At 37.2% G+C, this 26,983-nt stretch overlaps 1 protein-coding gene across 1 annotated transcript in view; it reads right to left on the bottom strand.

The window, feature by feature from the left end:
• Positions 1–26,983, bottom strand: part of LOC149195430 (WD-40 repeat family protein / beige-like protein) — a 316,178-nt gene that overhangs the window by 188,892 nt on the left and 100,303 nt on the right. The window contains exons 6-9 of the mRNA XM_089407918.1: positions 22,487–22,822; positions 21,328–21,950; positions 1,940–2,024; positions 1,080–1,274 (exon numbers count right to left, since the gene is read on the bottom strand). Of these exons, the coding sequence (XP_089264044.1) occupies positions 1,080–1,274; positions 1,940–2,024; positions 21,328–21,950; positions 22,487–22,822 (1,239 nt within the window). The remainder of the gene's footprint in view (positions 1–1,079; positions 1,275–1,939; positions 2,025–21,327; positions 21,951–22,486; positions 22,823–26,983) is intronic.

The following is a 26,983-nucleotide window of genomic DNA, read 5'->3' as shown; positions in this document are numbered from 1 at the left end:
CTTCTACCAGGCTGTTTCTTCTTAACTCTGTCATGCCTTTCACCTCTTTCTAGTTCAGGTCTGAACAAAGTCTATGGTTCTTTCATGACAAGCATAGAAAGAAAACCTGTGCATAACCCATATATAAAGGAACTGGGACAATCTTCAAAATGGCTATAAATTGTAGAACAAGCTAGAAGACAGAACCAGACAAGTCAAGACTCAAATCAGAAGCGAATGAACAGATTTAGTCCAAGGATAAATTATATTTCATTTCCTGTTTTTTCAGTTTAAGCCATACCAGAATTGGTTTTATTGCCTCTGATTCAAAAATTTGAAATGCAATGGAAAGTATGCAACTCCAGTGAATCCTTCCAACTTAAGGAAAATAAATCATGCCTCTACTTATAATAGAAATAGTGAATTATGTCCTAAGCATGTCATAATCTTAAGGAAGAACTTTTTATTTTTAACCTCCCATTCCTTGAAAAGATCTAGAACCGGTTGTATCCAAAAGCAAAGGGAAGATTCAATAGCCAAAATACACTTGAACTAATATTAAATAACAGAACATGACAGACATTGAAGTAGCATGTGCTAAAGTTCATAATTAGAATTTATAGGTGGATTTACTGAACCTAGTTGTTCATAGATAGAATTATTTGGATGAAAGGAGTTTTCTTGAGGAGAACATACAAATACTCCAAAATAGCAAGAGACTAATTTGCAGGTGGGTAAAATGCTTAGAAATCGATGAATTTACAGTTATATTTAATATTAGATATGCATTTATAAGGTTACTTCTGACTTTTAGAGTGCAAGGTATTCAAAATTATATTTAGCAGATTAGGCATATTACTTGCAAAATGACATATCTGGTACTATTTCAATCAACTTCCATCTCTTATTTTTACAATACAAAAGAAAGAGGACAATTTTCAATTATTGGAATCTTCCAAACAGGTCATTTTGATTACAGATATGTCAAGAGAAGAAAATCAAGGACTATTGAAGACCTATTTTCCCTTCTTTTGATTGGTCAACAATACAAGATTATCATCTTTAGGAGAGACAGAATTTAAATGCAAGCACTTACAAACCTCAAGAGGGAGTGCATCTGCAGCCAGCGCACGGTCATCAACAGCGAGAGGGTTTAACCCATTAGGATCAGTAAGTTCATGAATACCACATAGAAGTGGCCTCCAACGCCTGAGAAGAGCAATAAATGGAGGTAATATTGTCTCTAAATAGTGCTTGCGGAGAGGCTTCCTGTCTGCAGCTACTGCATGCCATACCTGAATGCAAACATATAAGAAATTTTCCAATATGTCAATGAAGGAATAATGAAGTAGAAGGAAAAATGCACCCCTTATCTTCATTATAAAATGACTGAACAGTTCAAGGTATTGCTAATAGCCTAACTACAATAGGTGAGACAAGAAAAAAAAATTGATATCCAACAAACGACAATAAAAGTAGGTCGACTGTACTCAAGAATACATCCAGTGTAAACAAATGAGAGTGCCAGTGTGAAAGGAAAAAGGAAATATACTTCCTTTTGTATTATGACCCCATAAAAATGTCCATTCAATAAATTACAACCTCAGCCATATGCTATATCATCATGGGCACAAACAGTGTTGCAAAAGCATTTTTGTCTGGGATAAAATCTGATGCGACAAGACTACTAAATGTTTCACTGTAACGTAAATAATTTACCATCTGGAAGGACAGACTCCAAGAAATGATTTATCTAACAATGATAGGAAACCATACATATAAGAGAAGATAATAAATATGCATAAGCAGTATCAATGTGCCCAATTTCAGTCTGTAAGAAAACATCAACATATAAATTTTGGAATGATCCATACAAGTTTGTATATACCCCCCTTTTCTTTCTCATTACATTTTAGTTAAACATTTTAAGATATTCATAAATCAGATAAAAGTAACTGACCTCAACATAAAGAATGCATCCAGAAACCAGAACTCTCTGTCTCCTTGACTCTGATGTTGGCATGGTCAGAACTGGGTTAAGTACACTGTACAAGCCAAAACAAACGAGGCTACTATCAGTTGATATGAAATTCTATAAGTGTTTTAACCTATTTGACTATAAAAACGTCTCAAACAAAAGTTATTCAATCTTGGGGCCGACAAACAAACACCTGAAGATAAAACCTAGTCTTACATCAAAAAACCAAAGAATATCCACATGTGAATTCTAGAGTATCAGACAGCTTCCAAAACTTGGGGCTGACAAACAAACACCTGAAGATAAAACCTAGTCTTGCATCAAAAAACCAAAGAATATCCACATCTGAATTCTAGAGTATCAGACAGCTTCCAAACAAGATAACACCGATGCATTATAAACTGAAGACTGTACATAGAAAATATCAAGGCCAAACAAAAGTGATGCCAGTATAGGAGTCCGAGTAAAGAATCAGACGCTAACCCTATAAAAGGCAAATTCCAGTCACCATGATACATGAGAACTTGTTTGTAATTCTATGTTGATTTTGGGTAGCATTGGATGTGCTCTAGCATTGAAATTTGGTGGACCTCCAAGACCCAGAAATCGTTTGGAGAAATTCCACCCGGATGAGGAGTTATTAAAATAATTAATATTTTTAATAGGTTCCTAAGTCTAAACTTAGGAAAATAAAAATATTAATGGGTATTAATAAAGATAAGGGTGAGAAGCTTCTAAGAGATGAGGATCAAGTCTGTTTTAATCTTTGCCGTTGATTAGAGACTTAATCTCAGCCGTTGATTCATCAACAGGAAAGTATAAGAGAAGACTTTAGAATCATTTGGAAATACACCGGCAAATACTCAGTATCCCAAAGAAAATCGATTCTCAAAGAGAAGGAGATCAATTTCAGAGGGAGAGTTGCAGAGTGGAGGAAGAAGAGGGCATTAGCCGCAGTCAGTGACTGAGGAGGAGGTGACGCGAGGGCATTGAGAGACAGCGCAGAGGGAGACGCAGCCCTCACGCAGGTTGACGCAGAACCACGCAGAGTGACACAGAAGTGATGCAGAAGTGGGAGAAGGGTCTCCAGTCTGTCAGAAAGTTTCCAAGGGAAAGTCTCAGGTGTTTTCTCTACATTTCTTTGTAAAATCATTCCTTGTAAAGAGATTGTTGCTGAAGATTAATAAAACCCTCATCTGTTGCATTGGTTTTCCTGCATTGGGTTTTTCTGGGGACAATTGTCCAAAAACAATTGTGTCGATGTGATTGGTTCTTGTGCATGTATATCGTTGTTATTTTCTCAGTGTAATCATGTGATAACTGTAGTAGAATTTATTTTAATGTTTGTTGAAGGGATTCCGTAAATAACTTATTAAGAAGTATAAGTAGGTGAAATAAATCAATTGCTGCAGTAGAATTTCAGGTTAGAAATTTTCACATGGTATCAGAGCAGAGATCCGGCAACAAGAGAGAAGAATCGGCTATGGGTCAGGAGCATGATGCAAAGGCATCAACTCAAAGGGACTCACGCAGATTTCCAGAAGAAAGCACGAGGGACATGGATCACAATTATTCTATGTTAGCTTCCAGACTGGAAGAAGAAGTCGCTTGCCTAGCAAGCTTTACCTCCTCTGAGGTTTGGTATATAGATAGTGGAGCTTCCTGGCATATGACAGGAATTCGAGAATGTTTTTCAAATTATCAAGAAGAAAGGATGAATTTTCAGATCACCATGGGAAATAAGGCAAAGTGTACCCCCGTAGGAAGAGGTACTATAGTCTTTCAAACCGAAGCAGGGGAGTGGCTTCAAGCAACAATGTGCTGCATGTGCCAGGATTGGGGATGAACTTACTCTCCGTATCTCAACTTCAAAACAAGGGTTGTGACATTTTCTTCATTAAGGAGAAAGTATATGTCAAACACCCGAGTTGGAAAAAGAAGGCCCAGATTGGAATCAGAAGTAACAGGTTGTATAGATTACAACTAGAGTCTCCAATGGCACTGATAGGCAGCAATGGAGATAAAGATTTGAATGAACTATGGCACAGGAGGATGGGACACTTACACCATGGAGCTCTGAGAATTCTCAGGAAACAGTATCAGGAATTCCAAAATTAAGTACCGAACAACATGATGTATGCAGAGGGTGCGCTCTAGGCAAGTATGCCAAAGCAGCGTTTTCCAGAAGTAACAATAGAGCTCAGAGTGTTCTAGGATTGATACACTTAGACATCTATGGACCTATGTCCACAAAATCTCTTAGTGGTGTTGAATACTTCGTCACCTTCATCGATGACCATTCCAGGAAGACTTGGATCTACTTTCTGAAAACCAAGGATGAGGTTTTCATTCGATTCAAAGAGTTCAAGGCTCTAGTAGAGAATCTGACAGAAAAGAAGATAAAAATGTGGCGCTCAGACAATGGTGGAGAGTACGTTGACAAGGACTTCACTGATTTTTGTTCTAGGGAAGGCATCAGAAGAGAGTGGACAACTCCCTACAATCCAGAGCAGAATGGAGTAGCAGAAAGGAAAAACAAGACTATTGTGCAAGCAGCTAGGGAAATGTTGTGTGATCAGGATATGCCCAAATTCCTATGGGCAAAAGCATGCAACACGGTAGTTTATGTCCAGAACAGGACTCCACATAGGGCATTGAGCAAAATCACTTCGGGGAGGGTCTTCATCGAGAAGACACCTGAAGTCAGTCATTTCAGGATATTTGGGAGTTTGAAGTATTGTCGTATGCCTGAAGAAAAGAGAAAGAAATTAGATCAAACTATTAAGAAAGGATATCTTGTGGGATATAGTGAGAATGCTAAGGCATATAGAGTCTATCTTCCAGGGAGTAGAAAGGTAGTAGTTCAGCGAGATGTAAAGTTCATGGAGGACAGAGCTTTCAGGAAATCCCGAGAAATGCCTTTTGAGGAGGAGTCAAAAGACGATCTGTTCGTCCAACCACTTCAACCAGCATAAACTAGTACCAGCAATTCTTCTAAAGGAAAAGCTTCAGAACAGGAGGAATCTCAGGAAGAGGAATCTCAGGAAGGGGAAGTGTTGATAGATGTACCCACTACCAGTGGAAGATCGAGCCAGGAACTCCGACAGATTCTACGGGATGCAGAGGACTTCATTGGTGCACCCAGGAATGATAAAAGGGAGCGAAGACAACCAGACAGATACTAGGCCATAGTAGCTCAAGTTGGGGAACCCTCTAGTTTTCAGGAGGTCGTTCAGCATCAAGTATGGGTAGATGCGATGGACCAATGGTGGAGGAATACGGTTCTATAATGGTCAATGATGTCTGGGAAGTGGAACCTAGGCCTCGGGACAGGTCAGTGTGGAGAAATACAAAGCCATGTTTGTGGCTAAGGGGTATGCTCAAAAGGAAAGGATAGACTACGAAGAAACCTTCACCCCAGTAGCTAGGTATACTTCTATTGAACCATGATATCCCTTGCAGCAGAGATGGGGTGGGAGATTCACCAGATGGATGTCAAGACGGTGTTCTTGAACGGGTGATAGAAGAAAAAGTATACATTGAACAGCCAGAGGGTTTTGAGACACATGAGAAGAAATCTCATGTATGCAAGTTAAAGAAAGCCTTGTATGGGCTTAAACAAGCACCTAGAGCATGGTACGGTCGAATTGATGGCTACTTGCAGAAGATGGGGTTCGTCAAGAGTGACGCAGATCCTAATCTCTACTATCTTGTCGTAGAGAATAAGCCTCTAATCCTGGTGTTATATGTGGATGATATTTTCCTGACAGGATCATTCAAGCTCATCAAAGACTGCAAGAAGAACCTAGCCACAAAATTCTACATGAAGGATTTGGGACTGATACATTATTTCCTGGGGTTGGAAGTTTGGTAGCAGAAGCTTGAGATCTTCCTTAGGCAAGGGAGATATGCTACAGAGATCTTGAAGAAATTCAGGATACAGGATTGTAGACCTATGGCTACTCCAATGATCACCAACTAGAAGAAGATGGGTGCATCAGAAGATAAAGCTGGTGATCCCACCTTGTACAAGCAGCTTATAGGGTCCCTAATGTATCTGGTCAATACCAGGCCAGACATTTGTTACGCTTTCAACACCATTAGTCAGTTCATGGTGGAACCTAAGAGGGCGCACTGGGCAGCAGCCAAACATGTTCTAAGGTATATACAAGGAACAGTCAAGCATGGACTATTGGACACTCAAGGCAAGGACATCAGGCTGAGTGGGTTCACTAACGTAGATTGGGCTGGAAGTTTAGTAGATTGGAAAAGTACAATTGGGTATTGTTTCAACATTGGATCAGGAATGACCTCCCGGTGTAGTAGAAAATAGAAATTTGTGGCTCCGAGCTCAGCTGAAGCAGAATATATGGCAACTAGCACAGCTTCGTGAGAAGCCATATGGCTTAGGAAATTGCTTTTGAATCAATTCAGGAGAAGGATGACAGCGAACAGGATTTTGTGTGATAATCAGAGTTGCATCAAGCTCTCTCAGAATCCAATATTTCATGATTGGTCGAAGCACATTGATATCAAGTGTCACTCTGATTGGGCTGGAAGTTTAGTAAATCGGAAAAGTACAACTAGGTATTGTTTCAACATTGGATCGGGAATGACCTCCTGGTGTAGTAGAAAACAGAAATCCGTGGCTCTGAGTTCAGTTGAAGCAGAATATATGGCAGCTAGCACAGCTTCATGCGAAGCCATATGGCTTAGGAAATTGCTTGTGAATCTATTCAGGAGAAGGATGGAAGCGACCAAGATTTTGTGTGATAATCAGAGTTGCATCAAGCTCTCTAAGAATCCAGTATTTCATGATCAATCGAAGCACATTGATATCAAGTGTCACTTTGGCAGAGACTATGTCCAACGAGGGGCAGTACAGTTGAGGTACACTCCTATAGGAGAACAAGTGGCAGACATCCTCACCAAGGCTCTAGGAAGAACAAAGTTTGTTTATTTCAAGGAGAAGATGGGGATGGTGAAGAATCCATTTCAGTAGCAGAAATGGATAAGTATCGGGAGTTGTAGTGCAACCGTTAGCAGTGGAAATGCTATGGGAAGCATGATGCAACATGTTGAGAGGGAGTTGCAGCACAGATGTAGCAGTGGCAGTGGAAGTGTCATGGGCAGTAGTACAGGAAGCAACAGTGCAATGGATATGGGGCAACAGGCCAAGCATTAGCACAGAGGACCAATGTGAAGGATCAGTGTGATGCTTTTATAGTGAAGCATTGCTAGGGCACATTCCTCGCTAGGAGTGAGTGTTGATTTTGGGTAGCATCGGATGTGCTCTAGCCTTGAAATTTGGTGGAGAGGCTAAGGCACATGAGATCTCCAAGACCCAAAAATTGTTTGGAGAAATTCCACCTAGATGAGGAGTTATTAAAATAATTAATATTTTTAATGGGTTCCTAAGTCTAAAGTTAGGAAAATAAAAATATTAATGGGTATTAATAAAGATAAGGGTGAGAAGCTTCTAAGAGACGAGGATCAAGTCGGTCGTTGATTCATCAACAGGAAAAGTATAAGAGAAGACTTGAGGATCATTTGGAAATACACCAGCAGATACTCAGTATCCCAAGGAAAATCGATTCTCAAAGAGGAGATTGATTTCAGAGGGAGAGTTGCACGGTGCAGGAAGAGGAGGGCATCAGCAGCGGTGAGTGACTGAGGAGGTGACGTAGGGGCATTGAGAGACAGCACAGAGGGAGACGCAGTCCAAGGGAGACGCAGCCCTCACGCAGACAGACGTAAAAGCACACAGACGGACACAAAAGCATGCAGAGTGACACAAAAGTGATGCAGAAGTGGGAGCAGGGTCTCCAGGGTGTCAAAAAGTTTCCAAGGGAAAGTCTCAGGTGTTTTCTCTTAGTTTCTCTGTAAAATCATTCCTTGTAAAGCAATTGTTGTTGACGACTAATAAAACCCTCATCTACTGCACTCGTTTTGCCGCATTGGGTTTTTCAGGGGACAATTGTCCAAAAACAACTGCGTTGATGTGATTGGTTCTTGTGCATGTATATCACTATAATTTTCTCTGTGTAATTATGTGATAATTGCAGTAGTATTTATGTTAATGTTTGTTGAAGAGATTTCATAAATAACTTATTGTGAAGAATAAGTAGGTGAAATAAATCATTTGCTGCAGTAGAATTTCAGGTTAGAAATTTTAACATTCTACTCATACTTTAACAAGTGAATCATTCCAACTGGAAAATAACAACAAAATACCCTGACATTGCATAACTATTTCAGCAACTCAAAAAAATTTACATGACATTGGCATGCCCATAAAATATAATGGCAAAAAAGAAACGTCATTTGAGCACTAACAAAAAATGCTTTACAGGTTCCTAAGCATCATTATAGCCAACTTCCATCTGCAAAAATCTTGTCCTTTGCAGAACCACAAGCATATTACAAGAAAGAATTTCCTGGCACATAGACCTTTAACAACTACCTTAATTATTTCCTATAAAAAAAATCCAACAACATCAAAGCCAAATTAATAGAGTTAAAACATGTTTAAAAGAAACCTGGGAGTGTAGAAATGTCATGTTAAAGATAAAATAGCTTGTAAGAATGTAGGGTAAACCCCTCTTAAGAAGCCTTATCACACTACTATGTCCCCAGCATAGCCATTTAAAAGCAAGCTTAACCAACCTTGTATTTATGACTCATCAAATGGTACTATGTTATACAACATAAGCTTGGAATTATGTTTTAAGTAAACGAATAAAATTGAAGGTATGAATATCAAAATAAGGTTGAACGACTCATTTAACATTTTCTTCTTAATTAATGTGTATCACTTTAATTTTAAGTCCTAAGGGTGTTTTCTTATTTGGAAGACCAATTGATAATCAAGCATTTGCATATCTGAGAAGTTTAACAATTAATATGCAAACTTATTAGATACTAAATACTCAAACCTGTGAAGGTTCTAATACCAAGAAATCTTGATAGGTTCTCACACTGAGATGGAAAATTCCTACATAAGGTAGAATATAGTGTCTATCATATGATAGCAAAACATGCTTCACTTAGGTTAGCCTACTATGCAAGAGATGAGGCATCTTCAGAGAGACAACAAAAGATGCCAATATCTTAACGTAATTTCAAAATGCTAATGTCAAGAATCTATTTTCAATTTGCACTTTTCTGCCCAAGAAAATCATACCATGAGAAGGTTATATAACTCAAACTTGTATAGCCCATGAACACATATGTAGAAAACATGTGCAGTAGAAGCTATAAATTGTGTAGATTCCAGAAAGAGGATGAAGGAGATTACAACAGTTGTGGGAATGCAAGTGGGAGTGCAAGTGTGACTCCTAGAAATGTGGGAGTGCAAGTGAAACTCCTAGAAAATGCCAAAAATAATCTAAGAAAGAACGCTGCATAAGTATGACATCAAAACATCTATAGAAAACTGTGACAAAGGCATGGTGCTACAAAGTACTAAATGAGTTTGTCCGAGACTAGAAAGGTGGACAACTCAAGAACATGACGAGAGAGAGAGAGAGAGAGAGAGAGAGAGAGAGATCGGTCAATGATGCTAATGGTGTCAAGGTCTCCTAAGTTTGATGGTTGAGGGCAAGGGAGGCGAATTGGATACTAGCTCATTGTCGAAGTCCTTTGGAACCATCAAGTAGACCAACCTTATGATCTGGGGCAGTATGTACGGGTGAGTGAGACTCCTAGCATCGAGGTCAAAAGAAGGAAACTTCGAATCGGAAGGTAGTCGAACCAACAAGAGGCACTCTACTCTAGATCCATCTAGAGCTGATTTCAAACGCTTTGAGAACGTATGGCCTGATGTATGGTTTGCCACCTCCCAGGCGATCTTGATAATATCGATTGGTCTCCCAAAGGAGGAAGGTGAGGAGAAACCCGAGGTCTCACCATTTAGTGGTCTACTAACCTCTAAAACTCATCATAGTCATCCCAAGGTAGGGCATGGCATGCAAGAGTTGAGGTTTGTGGTTGAAGATCCATCTGATGAAAAGGGCTAAGAATCTATGGTCCTAGTAGCAAAAGAAAGGAGAGAGGGAGCCCCCCAAATCCATATACAGGCAATGATAGTGTCCTCTGATCTCATAGTATGGGGGACACCTAAAAATGGGGTGCCTCTTTGTTTCCAACTCCTGAAGGTGGCACACTTGGCGGATTCTATCAAATCATGGTATATGCTAATCTGTCTCTATCTGGAACCAATGATCGCTGACCATGAGTCGTCCCCAAGGGATCTTGAATGAGTGCATCCAATGCATCTGCTCCCATTTTGGTGCGCTTTGTACTGAGATCAGTGTACGTAACACGTTCCCATTGACTTATTTTTATGGTAATTAGTTGGACATTAATACATTGATCTTATCTTATCATTTATGCATATGTGGGGGACAACTGATAATGCCATTCCACAAAATAATTGCACACAATCCTATCTAGATAGTAGGAGAAAATAATTTGTAGGAGAAAAATACTTGTGATGACCATTAGAAACATGGAGACTCCCATCAAAGACAAATTATCCCAACTAGAAGAAACTACCAGCAGAATGTCAAGTTGGACAACAAACAAAATGGAGGGAAGTGATTAAATATGTGGAGATGAAAAAAAGACGAGAAAATTTTGGTCCCAAAATCATCAATTAAAAGAGGGCAAGGTAAGTTTGGGCAATAACTATGCAAAATAGGGTAGTTGCACGCCAAAAGTCTATTGTGAAAGGCATGACAATTGCCCTAGAGGCACTCCTTTTCTAGAATTTGTTTTTTATATATGGATAACCCATAAAAGTCGACCAATGTAAGGAAAAAACAAGAGCAGTGTTTAGAAATGAGAATACTAAAAACAGCAATGTTTGAAAATGAAAATTCTAACAAGAGCAGTGCTTGGAAATAGAAATTCTAACAAGAGCAGTCTTTGAAAATGAAAAGTATATGTTTAATTACATGTATTAAACATTATACTTTGTCAAAAGAAATTGCATTTAGATATTTCGATAATGTCATATAACTTCAAAAAGAATTAACCCTAGAAGGTAACAACATGTTCACCCCAATGAACCAAAGTAAAAAGAGGTATATCATTGATTGGTTTCCTATTATATAAGTCTCTAGGCAAGGAGGTGCTCAACTATGGGCAATTGTCTTGGTGACTTCTACCTTCACCTTCAATATGAGAGTGATGGAAACCTAATGGATGACCAATATCAGGTTCTGGAGAAGTGGTAAATATTGTTGAAGACAAGGTCATATACTCAAGTGGCTCTTCTAAAAAACCAACAAGCACCACCACCCCTTTCCTAAATGGCCCATTGGGTGGGATCTGACTTGTATGTGATGTTCACATCAACATTTTTAGCAAAATTCTCAAATGTAGAACTTTAAAATTTTGTATTGAGGTGGTTGTAAAATATAGGTAAAAATAAAATGTGTTATTTCAAGTTAAGAGAGACTATTGGAGTGACAACACTCAATTACTTTATCATTGAGAATCATTAATGTTTATGCCACAAAGTTTCAATGATTCAACATCATCCATTGTGATTCATTGTGCATGAAAAATATAATGTTGCAATATTAATACTAAGATATTTCTTTTATTTTCTCTCTCCACCTTTTGTGGATCCTATTTTCCTACAGTTTGAAGGGCATGCCAACTAGAATCAAATTGTGGTTCATCCGTGAAATCATAATTATGATTTAGGAAAGGCAAGGGTAGAAAAGAAAGTAATAATAAGTTGCAGAGGATATCTTGTAGGATGAGGATGTCTAAAGCGTTTATTGACATTGTAAAGTAAAATATGTTTCCTCATGCTATATTTGCAATCCACATGTCAATGATATCAAGAAGACTAATCCTGTGGTAAAGCTTGTTCGTACAAATCCATAAGTTGATCTTCTTAACTTGATAGGAATACATGGAATTTTTATTAAATTTCCCCTTGATTAAAGTATGATTTGGACTTTTTATGTATGTGGTTGAGGCCCTCCATATATAAACATGGCGAAACACTTCACTTTCAATGAATTGTCTTACATGACAATCGGCGCAAATTTCTTTGTCTATATAAAGATTGTCGAGGTTTACTTGCTACTTTCTTTTGCTATCCAACCCATAGATGTTTGGTCTTATGAGATTGATCATCTCAAACCTATGACATTGATCACCTCCTTTTTCCAAATTATCTTAGCAACTGGGGTGTTGAGTGCCCAATAAATATTATAGGAAAAAAACACATACAATGGTAGATCTATGATGCAATGTTTGCTCAAATAGATGACCATAAAGACACCTCCACTTATTAGTACAAGGTCCCATTGTCAAAGGATTTCCATTATTCCAAGTCCACCGCTTAGTACACCTCAACATCTCATGTCAACAATTCTAATTCTTCCTTAAGAGATCCATTGGCCTTGGATGCTAGGAGAGCCACAGCAAGGAATGGAACTTTTTTGGGTTCCTTGTCATCAGCAAAGAAGGCCACATTTATTGATACAAGATTGAGCTCCTTTTGAAGAATGTTTTATAGTTGCTTTGACTGTCGTTGAACATTGGTTAAGGCAGAAGGAAGAAGTGCAGATTTGACTGGACTATGTCCATTGCATTTGGACATTGGTATTGATTATCATATTGGCAAGTCAATTTTGACTTTGATTGTAGTCTCTCTGCTAAACATTTGATATTAATAATAAGGAAGATTGATCAAGGGTTTCCCCATCTTGGGGTTTTTCCCTGGCTTGAGCCAATTTTTGTGTTCTCTTGTCTTGGCTTGTCTTCTGCGTTTATGGTTTATGTTCTTTCTTCAGTTACTATCAATGTAATAATGGTTTGTGTGATTGCAATGGAAATTTAAATTGGGCTAACATGGAACATTGAAGTAATTAACCTAAGCAGAAAACATGTTAACTAAAATTAACAGTTCCCTACCACATCCTCAAAGAGTATCAAAATCAATCTTAGATGCTTACCTGATCCTCCATTCTTTCTTCATAACATGAAGACGAGAATGATGTGTCTATCTCTCCCCCTCAACTAGGGAGGATCTACACATTCCTATAAAATGAGTATTCCCAAGCTCCCTTTCAACTAGGGACTTGTTTCCAACAATAGCTATTTGCTCTTTTGTGGAGATCATGGTATTATCAGTTGCTTGTAGGGCTCCTCTTTCTGCATCATGTCATTCAATCATTGACTTCATTTTCTTCATTATGGATCCTTCTTCATCATAACTTCTTTGTAGGGATTCAGCCATCTTTCTTCATCACTTTCCTTCAACGAACCATAGGGTTGAACCAATAGCCATGCCATCCTTCCCTTCATTGAAAAGTGATCTTCTAGTCCACATATGGCTTTACAGCTACCTCTGGCAAGTCATGTTTCTTTTAGGATCTTCCATCCAATCTCATGAGTACAAATTTTAGGTGACTTTCTACAACCCTCTTTCAGTAGCCTTGCAACAACCCAACCAGATGCTTTCAAGAATCAAAATGAACAATAAATCAAAGTTACCTCTTTATGATGGCCATTCATAATGACATCAGCCTCTTACAGCATTAACATCCTGCATATGTATAAATCCATCTCCAAGACACATATATTACCAAGGCTTTCCTTTTTCCATCATACATTTTAGGGTCTTCATACATTCTTTGTGGACATGTCACAGCTAATCCTCCTAGATATCATATGTTAATCACTTATCCTTATAGATGCATCTTTCCACAAACTCTTCTTTCATCTTTTTCACATATTGCTTTCCTCGGGATATTCTTTACATGGTTCTTTCAACATAGGAACCATGATTATCAACCACTTCATATTCCATATGAGGTCATATTATGTTGATTTCATCTTATCAATATGTAGAAGAGTTCAAGGCACATGGTCTACATGCCTTCATGCATCATACAAATGGAAGAGATCCTTCTTCTTCGATCATGCTTATGAGATAAAGCATTCAACCATGCTATAGGCAACTATATGATGACATGACTTATCTATCAAATATATACATACCTTTTTCCTTCTTTTGGTCATCTAGACTTCTTTCTAGCAGCTTCCTTTTTCTACTTGAAGATGAAAGTACTTCAACCAACTCAACATGTTGCACATCTTCGTCATCATACCTTACCAGTGGATCGCACACAAGGTAGAATGTGGACTATTTGCGAGGCATTTGCTTCTTCTAAGTAAAGGTGAACCTTCTTATAAAGATTCTAGTGGGGGCTCTTGATGTTCCCCATTCTGCAAATTCTCCTTTCTAATAATGATGATGTATGATGACCTCTTTTATCTTTTATATTGCTAGATGACTTTCTCCAACCATATAATACTCTTTTGGTTGTCTTTTCATACTTTCAATGAAGATACCATGAGCTACTTCCTTTCTATCATGATGATTGCTATATATAGACTTCAAATGTTCAACTTCGACTATATCATGCTTCTATGATGACGTTATCTCTATCTCAACTATAATGCATCTTATCATACTTGTGATGCTCTCCATCATGACTACTATAGACAAAGTGAAGGAGGTTATTTCAGTCATAATAAAGGTCTTTCACTTCCTCCTCCTTTGAATTCTTCTTTTCAGGGTCTTCCACTTCTTCGATGATATGGTCTCCATTTCTATCTTTTCTTTTCTTGTCCATTTTTAGTTTAGGAAAATTCCTCTTAAAGTGCCCATATTCATTACATTCATAGCATTGGATCTTTGACATGTCAAGCTTCTTCTTTTTCCGAGGATTAAACTTTCCAAACTTTCATTTCTTTCTATCCATAACTGCATATGCTTGAGTTTGTTCACTTGATCCAACATCGCTCTTTTTCTTCAACCTAGTTTCTTCAATCTTACATAATGCCCAAAGTTCACTCAATGGAGTGGCTTCCTTCTTTCCATAGATACTTGATACAAAATTGCCCCATTCATCAGCTAGTGCATTGAGCACAACGGTGGTCATTTCCTTATCAAACATTATTCCTCCTAGTTCCTATAGTTGATCACTTATTTGAGATACCCTCATAAGGTATGAGGCTACCCCTTCTTCCTTTGATACCTTCATTTTGTACAGTTTGGTTCTCAATGATATGATTTATCCTGCAATGCTTATGAAAAACAATTCGACCAATTTTTCATAGATATTTTTCGATTTCTCCAACTTTGCTACATAAGGGATGAGGGAATCCTTGATTGATTCTATGAGGATTCTTTGAGCCCTTATTACCCCTTTAATATACTTCGATAGTGCTTGAGCTTGCTCTTGAGATGGTTTGGAGATTGAACCCTTAACATATTCACAAACTTCATTCTCTATGAGGATCAAATCTATCCTCTTTTTCCATGGAAGGAAATCTGATGACCCAAACAGTTTGTTTCTCTCCTTGCAGAATGAAGTCATGTCGATAGCAGATTCAGACATAAGTAGAAAATGCTTACTTGTCAAGTGAAGATCCTCCTTTTGGAGATGATATCTTCAACTTGATGCCTTCTTGATGATGTTGATAATTGAAGGATCCCTTCTTGATGATTTCTTTCTTGAAGATGTCTTCCTTCTTCAAAGATGACAATGCTTCATTTTCAAGAGAGGGAGACAATCTTGATTCCTTCGATGATGATGGCAATGCTTCTTTTTGCTTCCTTGGGTGATGATTGTAGAATGTGTGAGCTTCCCAAGAATGCTTCAAGTGTATAATTCTTCTTTGAATGAGCTAGGGTTTTTGAGGTCTTCTTCTTCCACAAAGTGTTGATCCTTCTCGATAATATGATCCTTGGGTAGTTCTCTTTGATGTTCCTTACTTCCTTCCTCCAAGATGAGTGCAGATTAGTCCTTCTTGATGATCTTCTTCAAGTTGCCTTTCCTTGTTGTCGTCACCTTAGCTTTGATACCATGTTGAGAAAACTAGGGGCAACTTAAAAAGATGATTTCTCTAACCTTGATAACTACTACAGGCTATAAGTCAGGGCCTAAACCTCTCCTCTTGAGAGGAAAACCCACAAGAACTCTTCTCTTCTTATAGAACTTCAACTGACGAATTCCAAGACCTATGACCCTTGAAAAAGACTCCTCCAAGACCAAGTCAACCTTCACAGCTTCCAGCAACCTTTCTAACAACTTTGACCCTAGCAACTTCTCCAGCAACTTCGACCCCAACAACTTCGACCCCAGCAACTTCTTTACTGCAATTTTCGGCTACTACAGAAACCCTAGCTCTTACACGTGTGGAAAAAATGGTGATTTCTTCCTTCCTTCTCCTTTGCTTAACTTGGTTCTTCCTACTTTGGAACACGGCTTGCAAAGTAGGCCTTTTGGTGCCCTAAATCAACTCCTTTCTGCAATTCGATCTTGTTGTAGTTATGCAGCCAAAGCCAAAAGCCCCACTATAGAATATTAGACTTGGAAATTTTTGTACTTTAACCATGTTTAATCATATAAATAATGTACATAACCACATGAAATACAATATAAGTTGCATGTGGATTCTACTTGTGTAGCAAACCCAATCTTCTAGGAGATGAGGTTTTCAAGCCCTGAAGGAGATTGGGTCTTCTAGTGACATCCTCAAGAACAACTCCCACTAAAAATGTTTACTCGATGAAGGTACAATTCATTATTACATATTCATACACAACAATATAAGACAATATGTAACTTCAATTTAGAAAAAATGTCAAATATATTTTAGTTGAAAACATCACTCATAAGCAAAAGCAAAGACTTTTCTAAAATAAACTACCCACAACCAGGAAAAGAAACTCAGAATCACAAAGAAATTAGAAATTACCAGTTGTGAAAGTCACTCGCTTTCACATGAAAGCCATGGTAGCAACCCTCTACCCATTGAGCCAAAACTTCCAAGAATTGTCTAGATGCCTTCCCAGCAGGTTGTAACTTCACAAGGGAGTGCCTTCACTGCGTGTAGATATATAAAGTTGTATATACTTTTAACGTTAATACATATATAAAGCTACATATACTTTTAAAGTTAATACATATATAAAGCTATATATACTTTTAAAATTACTATATAAAAATATATATAAGAGGAACAAACCCAATGACGAACCTCATTCGAATTTCATCAGAAAATTTGAATTTAAACCAAAACAAATATATGTCGAACTCAAACTCGGTCTAAAACTGTATCATTAGGCTTAAACCAACCACAAGCTCCTCTTCCATAGGGCCAATAATACCCTTTTAAAGGAGGAGGGATCCACTCGTGCATGTTCTTGTTCACAGTAGAGAGCCTAGTACCAAAAAACTTGGCATTCAAAGCATGAACCAATGTTATCAGAATCGGACCGATCATCGAATTATTTGACCCTAAAACATGGAACCAGACCAAAAAACACTGAAACCATTAAAAACTCGGGAAAAAACGCTCAACCAAAAAATAATTAAATGTACAAATTTTGCAAATATATATATATATATATGAACCCAAACCAGCATTGAGTGCAATCCATCTTTGAAACAAAATTACATTAGGAAAGAGGCTCTAGATATACCTACATATCATTGAAATCAATGGCTATATTGGAATTCTCAGCATCAAAATCAAGATTTTGTTTGAGGGATGGGTAAATTTTTTCAAGCATGCTGCTCTCGATTCAAACCCTCATACATGACAGTATCCAACGGAAATGTTGCAATCCCCCATTCTTGAAGTTTTGAAAATTGTTAAGTCTACTAGATTCTAGGTGGGATCCAAAATTCTACTTTCTTCATAGGAAATCCAATGAGGTTGGAACCACTCTCAAACATCCTGAACAATCAACGGTCAAATCAAAAATTCAAGTCATAGGGCCCTAGGGTTAAATATTAGTCTACCCCACTCATAAATTATTGTTTTAAGGAAAAAAATTTGCATTACAAGGGTCCTTAGTCACATTTTACAGAAACAGTTGGTTCGCTGAAAAAGGCCCGTTCGGTACTGAACTGGCCAGTTCCAGTTCTGTGCCATTGGTCAAAATAAGGGAATCAAAACAATCAGACAGGCTGCTTTAACCAGTTCTGGTCCGACTCTGATAACACTGATGTGAACTACCGCTTTGACAGACCCATCACCCTTAGAACCATTAAGCACAATGTACTCGAGAGAGATTTCTCAAGAGACTAGTTCCCTTTGCAATAAAAACTATCGCTACATTCCACACCACTTCCAATTGGACCTTTTGAGGATATCTGATCCCCAATACCATGAGAAACTGCAGTAAACATAAACCCATCTGTTCTACAGTCTAAGTCTTCTGTAAAAAAAACTGTACCCATATTTCTCTCCACTATGGCACCCTTCACTGTTTCAAAACCTGCAAAATTGGACACTGAACGACTAAAAGAAAACCCCTTACCAAACCAGCAACGGTCATACTGTCCTCCGCTACTGTTGTACAACACTCCCACACACCTGTATGAGAGCCTTCAATATCCCCTGCAATGTCTGTAGCTCCCTGTATACCGCCATAGATTCTCCCAACACTATTCTCTTCTATCCAGTGGATTGCATCCTATTTTTCACCTTCATCTATAATAATGTCTTTATGTCTTAAGCTAGATAACCGGATTCGTCCTATAGGCCCCACGAATCTCGAATCCATAGTGTCCGACACGATTCTCTCGAGATTCGTGTCCAAAAACCATGACAAGTCATGTCCTATTTTGACACGTCGAATCCGACTGCATGTCACGATTTTGGCAGCATGTCCTGTTTTCCAAGACTCGTTAGGTGGCAAAAGTGACCTGCACGGGTATGAAAAGGCCGCATTTGGTCATTACAGCCACGCATATTTTCATTTGGCAAGCGTTTTGGCAGCTTAATGATCAAGTCTAGGCCCTAGTATTGATATGCTATTCATGGTAATGTTAAAAATTTAAGTAAAAGGATGAAAATGAAGATTAAGGAGAATGTCACTTTAAAGTAAAAGTGACATTCTCTTTAATCTTCATTTTCATCCTTTTACTTAAATTTTTAACATTACCATGAAATGACTCAGGATGTTTGAGAGTGGTTCTGGCCTCATTGGATTTCATATGGAGAAAGTAGAATTTTAGATTTCATTCAAAATCCAGCAGACTTATCAGTTTTTCAGGATTTTAGGATTGGGGGATTGCAATGTTTCCATTGAATTTGTCATGTATTAGGGTATGGAACTCGTATTTAATCAAGAGCACCAATCCCTCTATGTACCTTGATGTTAGTGACATTGGTTGTCGAACTCCTGTATCATGACCCTCCTAAAAATGTACGCATCACTCAAACAAAATCTTGACTTGACATGTTATTATTGTTCTATCTTATGTTAATGCTTAAAGGGTGATATTAATGACAAAGATCCCTATACAGATACAGAGGTAATGACAAAGATACCTCTGGATATTAATGCTTAGAGGGTGATATTAATGACAAAGATCCTGATTTTCCGACAAGACTAAAAAATTAGACATTTCTCGTGGTGGCAAGAGGGCCAAGCATAAGAAATAGATAATAGATTGACATGTATTTGAATTTTGTATGTACTATGCATGCTAATAGCTATAGATCTATATTTGAAATCAATAAATTTGTATCATTAATTAAAATTTGTGTAAGAAATATCTAATTTTTAATATATATAGACATATATATATATATATATATATATATATAAAATAATATATAACGAATCCTACGTGTCCTGTTCCGGGGGGTCAACGTGTCCGAATCCGACACCACGAATCCCGAATCCCCATGTCAGGTGACTTAGGTCTTAAGATGAAGCTATTAAATCATGAGTTAATTAATTTAGTTATTAAATGATTATGGATGTAGGAACTATATAACTGCTCTCTCTCCTAGTACTACATAATGAGACACTGATTCACTAAATAATGTATCAATCCATTCTCTCTCATTCTTATGTGTTTTCCTGTCTACATTCTTATGCCTAAAATGACATTTGGCTAGGTGAGGAATTATAAACAGTGTTCAGTAACTTAAGGACTTTTCAAGACTTCACATCTAAATATGGAAGCTGTAACAACATAAACGCATGCTTTACAGGAAACCTTGCATACCTCTCAGGATAAACAAGTGGATCATATTCTCATCCATATATGAATTCCATTTTACATCCTTCATCTGATTTTCTCTTAACACTATTTTTCCTATCTTCTTCACTTTCACAAAGTTGATCTCTGCATCTGAAACAGCATTCCATTTCATCGAGCCTCCTTGGCATTATACTATTACTTTCAATCAGTGTTGATAACATCGGTGATATTTCGCGAAATATTGTGGCTATCGTGCTTTTTTCTGGGAAACGAAATATTGCCTGGAAAATTTCGCGATATTTTCTCATTTGAAAATATTGCAATATTTTTGAAATATCGCAAGACTACCCAAAATATCACCGAGCGAGAACCCTCTTGCCAATAGTTTTAATCTGAAAAAAATGAATATATTATGCATTTTTTAATGTGCCTATATTTTCACCGATATTGCCGAGATGTTTTCAGGACCCTCACCGATATTTTGCCAATTCCGATATTATCAACGCTGCTTTCAATTAAACAAGGCACTGTGCATTCGCCAGTGCTTAATATAATGCATTTTCCTTTTAACATGTAAACCCTCCAAATCCAATCCCAATATATCGCAGTCATCTCTTTAAACTATCTGTCATTTGTTCATGGTTCTTGAATCTTGTTTTCAAACAACTTAAAATTGCTAATGGGAATTACCCCTGTTATGGTGAATTGGAAAATTAACACGAAAATAAATTCTATGGAATTATTGAAATTGAACAAATTATTTATCAGCCTACCAAAAGACAACAAATGTGTTTTCTCGGGCAAATAATAAATGTGTTTTCACAGGATACATAAACAGTAAGAAGTATGAACAGTATGGAACTGGGTTTGCAAGCAACTTCCCTTACATCCATCCACCTAAGTATGGATTTGGTCTTTAACATGAAGACTACCTAGCACGTCTTCATATTTCAACTCTAAAACGATATTGAATACAACAATTAATGTTCTATAGAAGTCATCCATCATAATCTTTCCACTCTTGATTTCCGGTCATTAACTCCCTATTTATCACAACCTAGACATCAGATGAGCTTTTCTGATGTATTGCACTGATTCTATGTCCTTGTACATTTATTTTCACCTTTTCTCACATAATTTTTCAAGATTCCTAACACATGGGATTTTCCATGAACAGAAATAATCTAAAGCAAGTCCTGCTCAGTTAAGTCAATACTAACATGCCTAGAAGTACCAGATCACTGAGAAAACTTATAGGAGAAAAGACGTTTAAAATTTTCAAACACATTTTGCTCCAAGCCAAGAAAAGAATAGCTTTTGATATACCTCCAAAGCAATGCCGACTGTGATTTTCGTGTAGCTAAACGGTTGCTATTTTCTAAGGTCAAAGTCTGCAAACCAGGCTTATGGATTCCTTCTGGTGTACCTTCTCTCATGCTAGCACTCATTGGCAGACCCAATTCTTCCCCTTTATCCTCTTCCCTCAGTGAAACAAGTACCATTCTGAGCATTGTTAAAAAAGGCTGGTCACTGTCCAATAATTGCTGCAATGCAATCATCCCTCCCATTACACCTCCAGATCCTCCTCCAAATGCAAGCCCAATACCCGGACCACATTCATCTAACAACAAAGCCTGAAGCATTGCAACAGACTTTTTGATAAGTGGAAGTTCAATCCATTCTCCCTTCTCATCCTTTTCAAAGGCAGAATTCCATGTTTCCCATCCGCTACCACCACCGCCAAAACTTTCAGGCTTAGGTGGAAAACCAACACCATACCACATACGGCTCCTACGCTTCCATCCTTCAGGTAAATCCACTGCACAGCTACCATAAGAGACAAATGCACATCGAACAGATTCATAAGGTTCAGCTGCTGCAGCTGCTGTGAGGCGTTCCATTGCTGCTGCAGAAATTTGCCCATTTGCATCAGCCATTGAGGCAAGAAGCTGATTGCAATAAAATAAAACACAAAAAATATCAGACATAACGATATGAAGTTAAAGTCAAGCAGAACAGCAATATGGATTACCGATAATTAACAGAAACAGAAAACCTAGAACAGTTGTTAGCATCTTCATTATAAAACATATAAATGTCACAGTACTAATAGCTTACAAAACAATTAAAAATCTAGTTTGCAAATATGATCCCCACTAAATGAGAGAACCAAGAGTTCAAGTCAAAAAATTAAGAGTGCCAAACAACAAATCAAACAGGAGCATGTGTAGCATGCATAAGTCTTTAATGTATATTTCTTTCAGAAGAACTCACTATCTTGTGACAAAAACATAAAGGTTCTTAAAAGTTTTCCCTCTTGTCAAAGTATATCATGACAATGTGACAATATAAAAAGGCAGTGGCATATAATATTTTGCAAGACTTGAAACAACCATAAACATTTTCATATCACCCAATATCTATTTCCTAAAACTTATATGAAAAGATAGATACCATATTTGGTAGACAAAGCTGGATAACTCACTTCAAGAGAAAGGCCTCCTGAATCATTCGAGGAAGAAAACCTTCTATAACCTGGATTATCACCAGCCTCTGCTACTGGCTTTCCAAAGGAGAGTGAGTTCCCGCCACTAGAAAATGCAGTAGAAACAGGTGAATCAGGTCCATTCACAGACAGCATAGTATTAAAAATCTGGCACTGAAAACGGAGATGGTCTTCAACAAGCATCAGAACCACAATAGCATTCTCTGCCAACGCCATAGAGAGGTATGTTGCTGATTCTGCTTCAGCTTTTGCAGCCTGGGGTGATAAGCCTCCTGCAGCAACTCCAGCTGCTGCAGCTGCAATAACTTGGGTCTGCTGCAAAACAATGCAAAACACCTCAATTCATCACAATTATGGCTACAAAAACACAAATCCTTCTGAATTGGAAAATCTGCACAGCAGAAATGAACTTAATTGTGAAACATATCTCTCATAAAAAATGCTGGCAATGTCTCAAAACAAAATTAACCTTCCATGATGGCAATGATGACAGAAAAGTAAAGCCAAGTATTGCCATTTGATTTTCAAACTGGACATGTAGCTGTTAGGTAATATTTCTTTCTCCGTTTATTTGAATCTCTCTAAATTGTCTGTGGGTAACTACTCTTAGCTATTCACAAAAACTCTCCCACCATAGAAGAGCCTGCTCAGCCATCTTTAGTCCTAAAAGGTTAAATTGATCAGTGTACTCTTGACAGTATGCCTCTAGTTTTCTGAACCAAATGTCAATTGTCTTAGCATCTTTCTCAATCAATTGGATGAATCTCAACCTTATCCACTGCCATAAAATCTTTGGGAAACAATGTGGATCATATAATGATATCCGTATGCAACAGGAATACCACACTATGCCATTTCCATAGGAAAAATACTTGGAGAGCTAGCTCCATTATTATTAAGTCTCTGCAATATATCAAAATCACAAATAATGGTGAAAAATTTTGGTCTCGTGTCAATTTTTTCCTATAAATTCGCTCCAATATTACTTCTCTCTCCACACAGAACACTAGGAATATTCTTTCAAATACTTCAATAATATTGTTGGGATTTCTTATTACTATAATATTACGTGAATTTCTTTTCCTTCTTCATGATAGGAATGAGAAATTATTCTTATAATTTCCATGTCAAAATATTTGTTATCATTTACACATTTTCTAGTTTAATTTCCAAGTATTTTAGATCCAGGCTGTGAAACCAAGTTTGATTCAGAAGTGGATGCAAAAAACCAGAATCAGAATAAAACAACCACAAACAACTTTTCTACTCATGAAAACAAGACAACCAAGAACGTTTTAACTGTAGTTTTCCATGCTAATCAAAGATAATTCTCCACCACCAAAGGTTTGGCTTTATAATCCTTTTGTTTAAGACCTATGTTGCAGGAAATGGCACCCAGTCCCGCATAGCCATATTGGAAATGCCAATACACCACTGAATTCCAGATTTGGAAATACCCTGTGTAAGTGGTTGTTTTTGCTTGTGCAGGCTCACTCAAGTGCCAAACATGGCATGGGGTTCTTCTATGGACCAAAACAAATAAATTAAATAAAAATACCACTAAAAATTATCTCTAATCACTCCATAAACTAATTTATCTCTAATCAATCCACTCTCTAGTTCTGCGGAATAAACACCTTGTTCTATTTATGTAATTACATTTGACTTTAGCTCATCATTTATTTCATTTTCAGCACATATAGCGACATATAAAGACTGATTTTGGATGTATAGCCCCATGCATACAGGCTAACATTGAAATCTTGGATGTATAGCCTCATTTATAAAGGCTAAATTTGGATTTTGCACCATGTAATCATGTATAGGAATTAATATAGATATGGCTTTCCTCCTAAAATGTCATTTAGGTATATCATTATTTTTTTCTTGCAAGACGACGTTTCCATTTTGATAAGGCTCACATTTACAGGTGTCTCCATTTCAGAAACTTCCAGACGTTTCCACATTTTATGCAACTTAGTTTGAGACAATCAATATATGAATTACCATAATTTGCAGTGTGCCTATACCTAAAATGGCACTAACACTACAACTACTAAAATAAATGAAACTGAGCAAAAGATATTATAACAATGAATCTCAAATAACAGAAAATGAAACCAAAAACACAAAATCAATGGGGACACCTGACACACCCATGGGTTGATTGAACCTACAAATCTAGATTAATGGAAAGAAACTCTGTGAATCATGTTTCTGAAATGATACGAGCAGTGTTGCGGGGGAGCACCCCCCCCCCCAATCGATCCTGCACCCAATCCGCGCTCCAGGCGGGAGCGACTCAGGGGCAGATCGGGAGCGCGCTCCCGAAATCGCTCCCGAAAAGGGGGCGATTTGGGAGCGCGCTCCCTAAAAAAATTTCGCTCCCTGCCTTTTTGGGAGCGTTTTCGAGAGCATTTTGCCTTTTTTGCAAATCTTTTTTGTAGTAATGTTCGAAATGCAATTTTTTTTTAAAGAAACAAATAATTTTTGAGTGAGGCAACTTAATGATCAAGTCTATGTCCCTAGTATTGATATGCTATCGATATGATCAAGTCTATGTCCCTAGTACATTCTCCTTGATCTTCATTTTCATCCTTTTACTTAAATTTTTAACATTACCATGAAATGACTCAGGATGTTTGAGAGTGGTTCCGGCCTCATTGGATTTCATAAGGAGAAAGTAGAATTTTAGATTTCATTCAAAATCCAGCAGACTTATCAGTTTTTCAGGGTTTCGGGATTGGGGGATTGCAATGTTTCCATTGAATTTTGTCATGTATTAGGGTATGGAACTCGTATTTAATCAAGAGCACCAATCCCTCTGTGTACCTTGATGTTGTGACATTGGTTGTCGAACTCCTCTATCATGACCCTCCTAAAAAAGTATGCATCACTCAAACAAAATCTTGACTTGACATGCGATGCTTTTTCTATCTTATGTTAATGCTTAGAGGGTGATATTATGACAAAGATCCCTATACAGATACAGAGGTAATGACAAAGATACCTCTGGATATTAATGCTTAGAGGGTGATATTAATGACAAAGATCCTGATTTTCCAACAAGACTAAAAAACAAGACATTTCTCGTGGTGGCAAGAGACCCAAGCATAAGAAATAGATAATAGATTTACTTCTCTTTTCTAGTTTCTAGTAGTTTTTATAACTATTGACCCTTTCATATTTATTATGATATTTTTTTAAACAATATATGACAATTTAAGTTTGAAGTTGGCAATTATAACTCATTAGTAATGAATTATGAATATGATGCTTCACGAAAGTTGAAAGTTGTTTCATTTCATTTCATGTTAGATATTATTTGTTGTAATGGTTACACTTAGCTTACAAGTACAACTTTGGTGATCAATGATGATAAATGTTATATATTGAATTTTGAAAGCTTGAAACTTTAAGATTGATGAATCATGAGACTCAATATGTTGTATGTTACTATGTTACTAACTTGTGGACGTTGTTGATGAAGATTATAACTTCTAGATGATTGTTGTTATATGGTTCAAATTTCAATCTATGTTTTTTTATGTTTTTTATATCTAATTCATTATTCTACATGTTTTTGTTGACATATATGTATCAAAATATAAAAAATATATATTATATAAAAAACACTCTGGGATTCGCTCCCAAACCGGGAGCTTCTGAAAATGTCACTCCCGCTCCCAAGTAACAGTGGATACGAGTTATACATAAAAAGGGGGGAACACCTACCAAAAATGACACGGTATAAACCCTAACTGAAAGTTGAAGTTACAAGTAAAGAGATAAGGCCCTTCTTACATAAGAGGGTTTTTACAAATATTGATATAAATATATCAAAAATCTCATAAAATAGCTATGACTTTTCTATATAGTTCATATAGGTATGCAACATATTCCTATGATATTAATACTACTTTTTGGTCCCTCCACTTGAGCCTTGGTCCACTACTACTTTCCATTTTGTTCATTACTTTGGTCATTCTTCTAGGATGGGATAGAAGCAAAAGTGGAGACAGAATTTCAAAGTGGAACCCAAAAAAATAGGTCGAAAGCATTGTTGTAATTTTAACTCAATCTACAACGTGAACTAGAATGACACATCCAATGAAGTAATATTTAGAATACCAATTTCCTTCTAAAGATGACAAAATAACCCTCCAATAAATTTAAGCTCAAGTGTCTCATCTAGATTACATAGCTCCATTTTTTAATTTGAAGTGTTTCATTTTCATAAATATACTACTGATGTGATGTACATAGCAGCAGTCATAGGATGCCATAGGTATTCTGTTGTTCCTCAAATTGTCCTGGCAACTAGAACAATGTTAAGGCATTCAATGAAGATCTTATAGATATTCCCGCTTTAGGATAAATACTGGCCTACGTTAACCACAAGGGGTATCCCTGTATTCGTTGTTATTCACTAAGAGATAAGAATCTTACAATAATAATATGTCATTAAGAACAGAC

This window comes from Pinus tabuliformis, chromosome 2_2, assembly GCF_031772625.1.
Source record: "Pinus tabuliformis cultivar Carrire ecotype Pingquan chromosome 2_2, CPIR1, whole genome shotgun sequence".
NCBI classification, from domain to species: Eukaryota; Viridiplantae; Streptophyta; class Pinopsida; order Pinales; family Pinaceae; genus Pinus; species Pinus tabuliformis.
The sequence above is the reverse complement of the archived record's forward strand: the minus strand, read 5'-3'. Positions and strand labels throughout refer to the sequence as shown.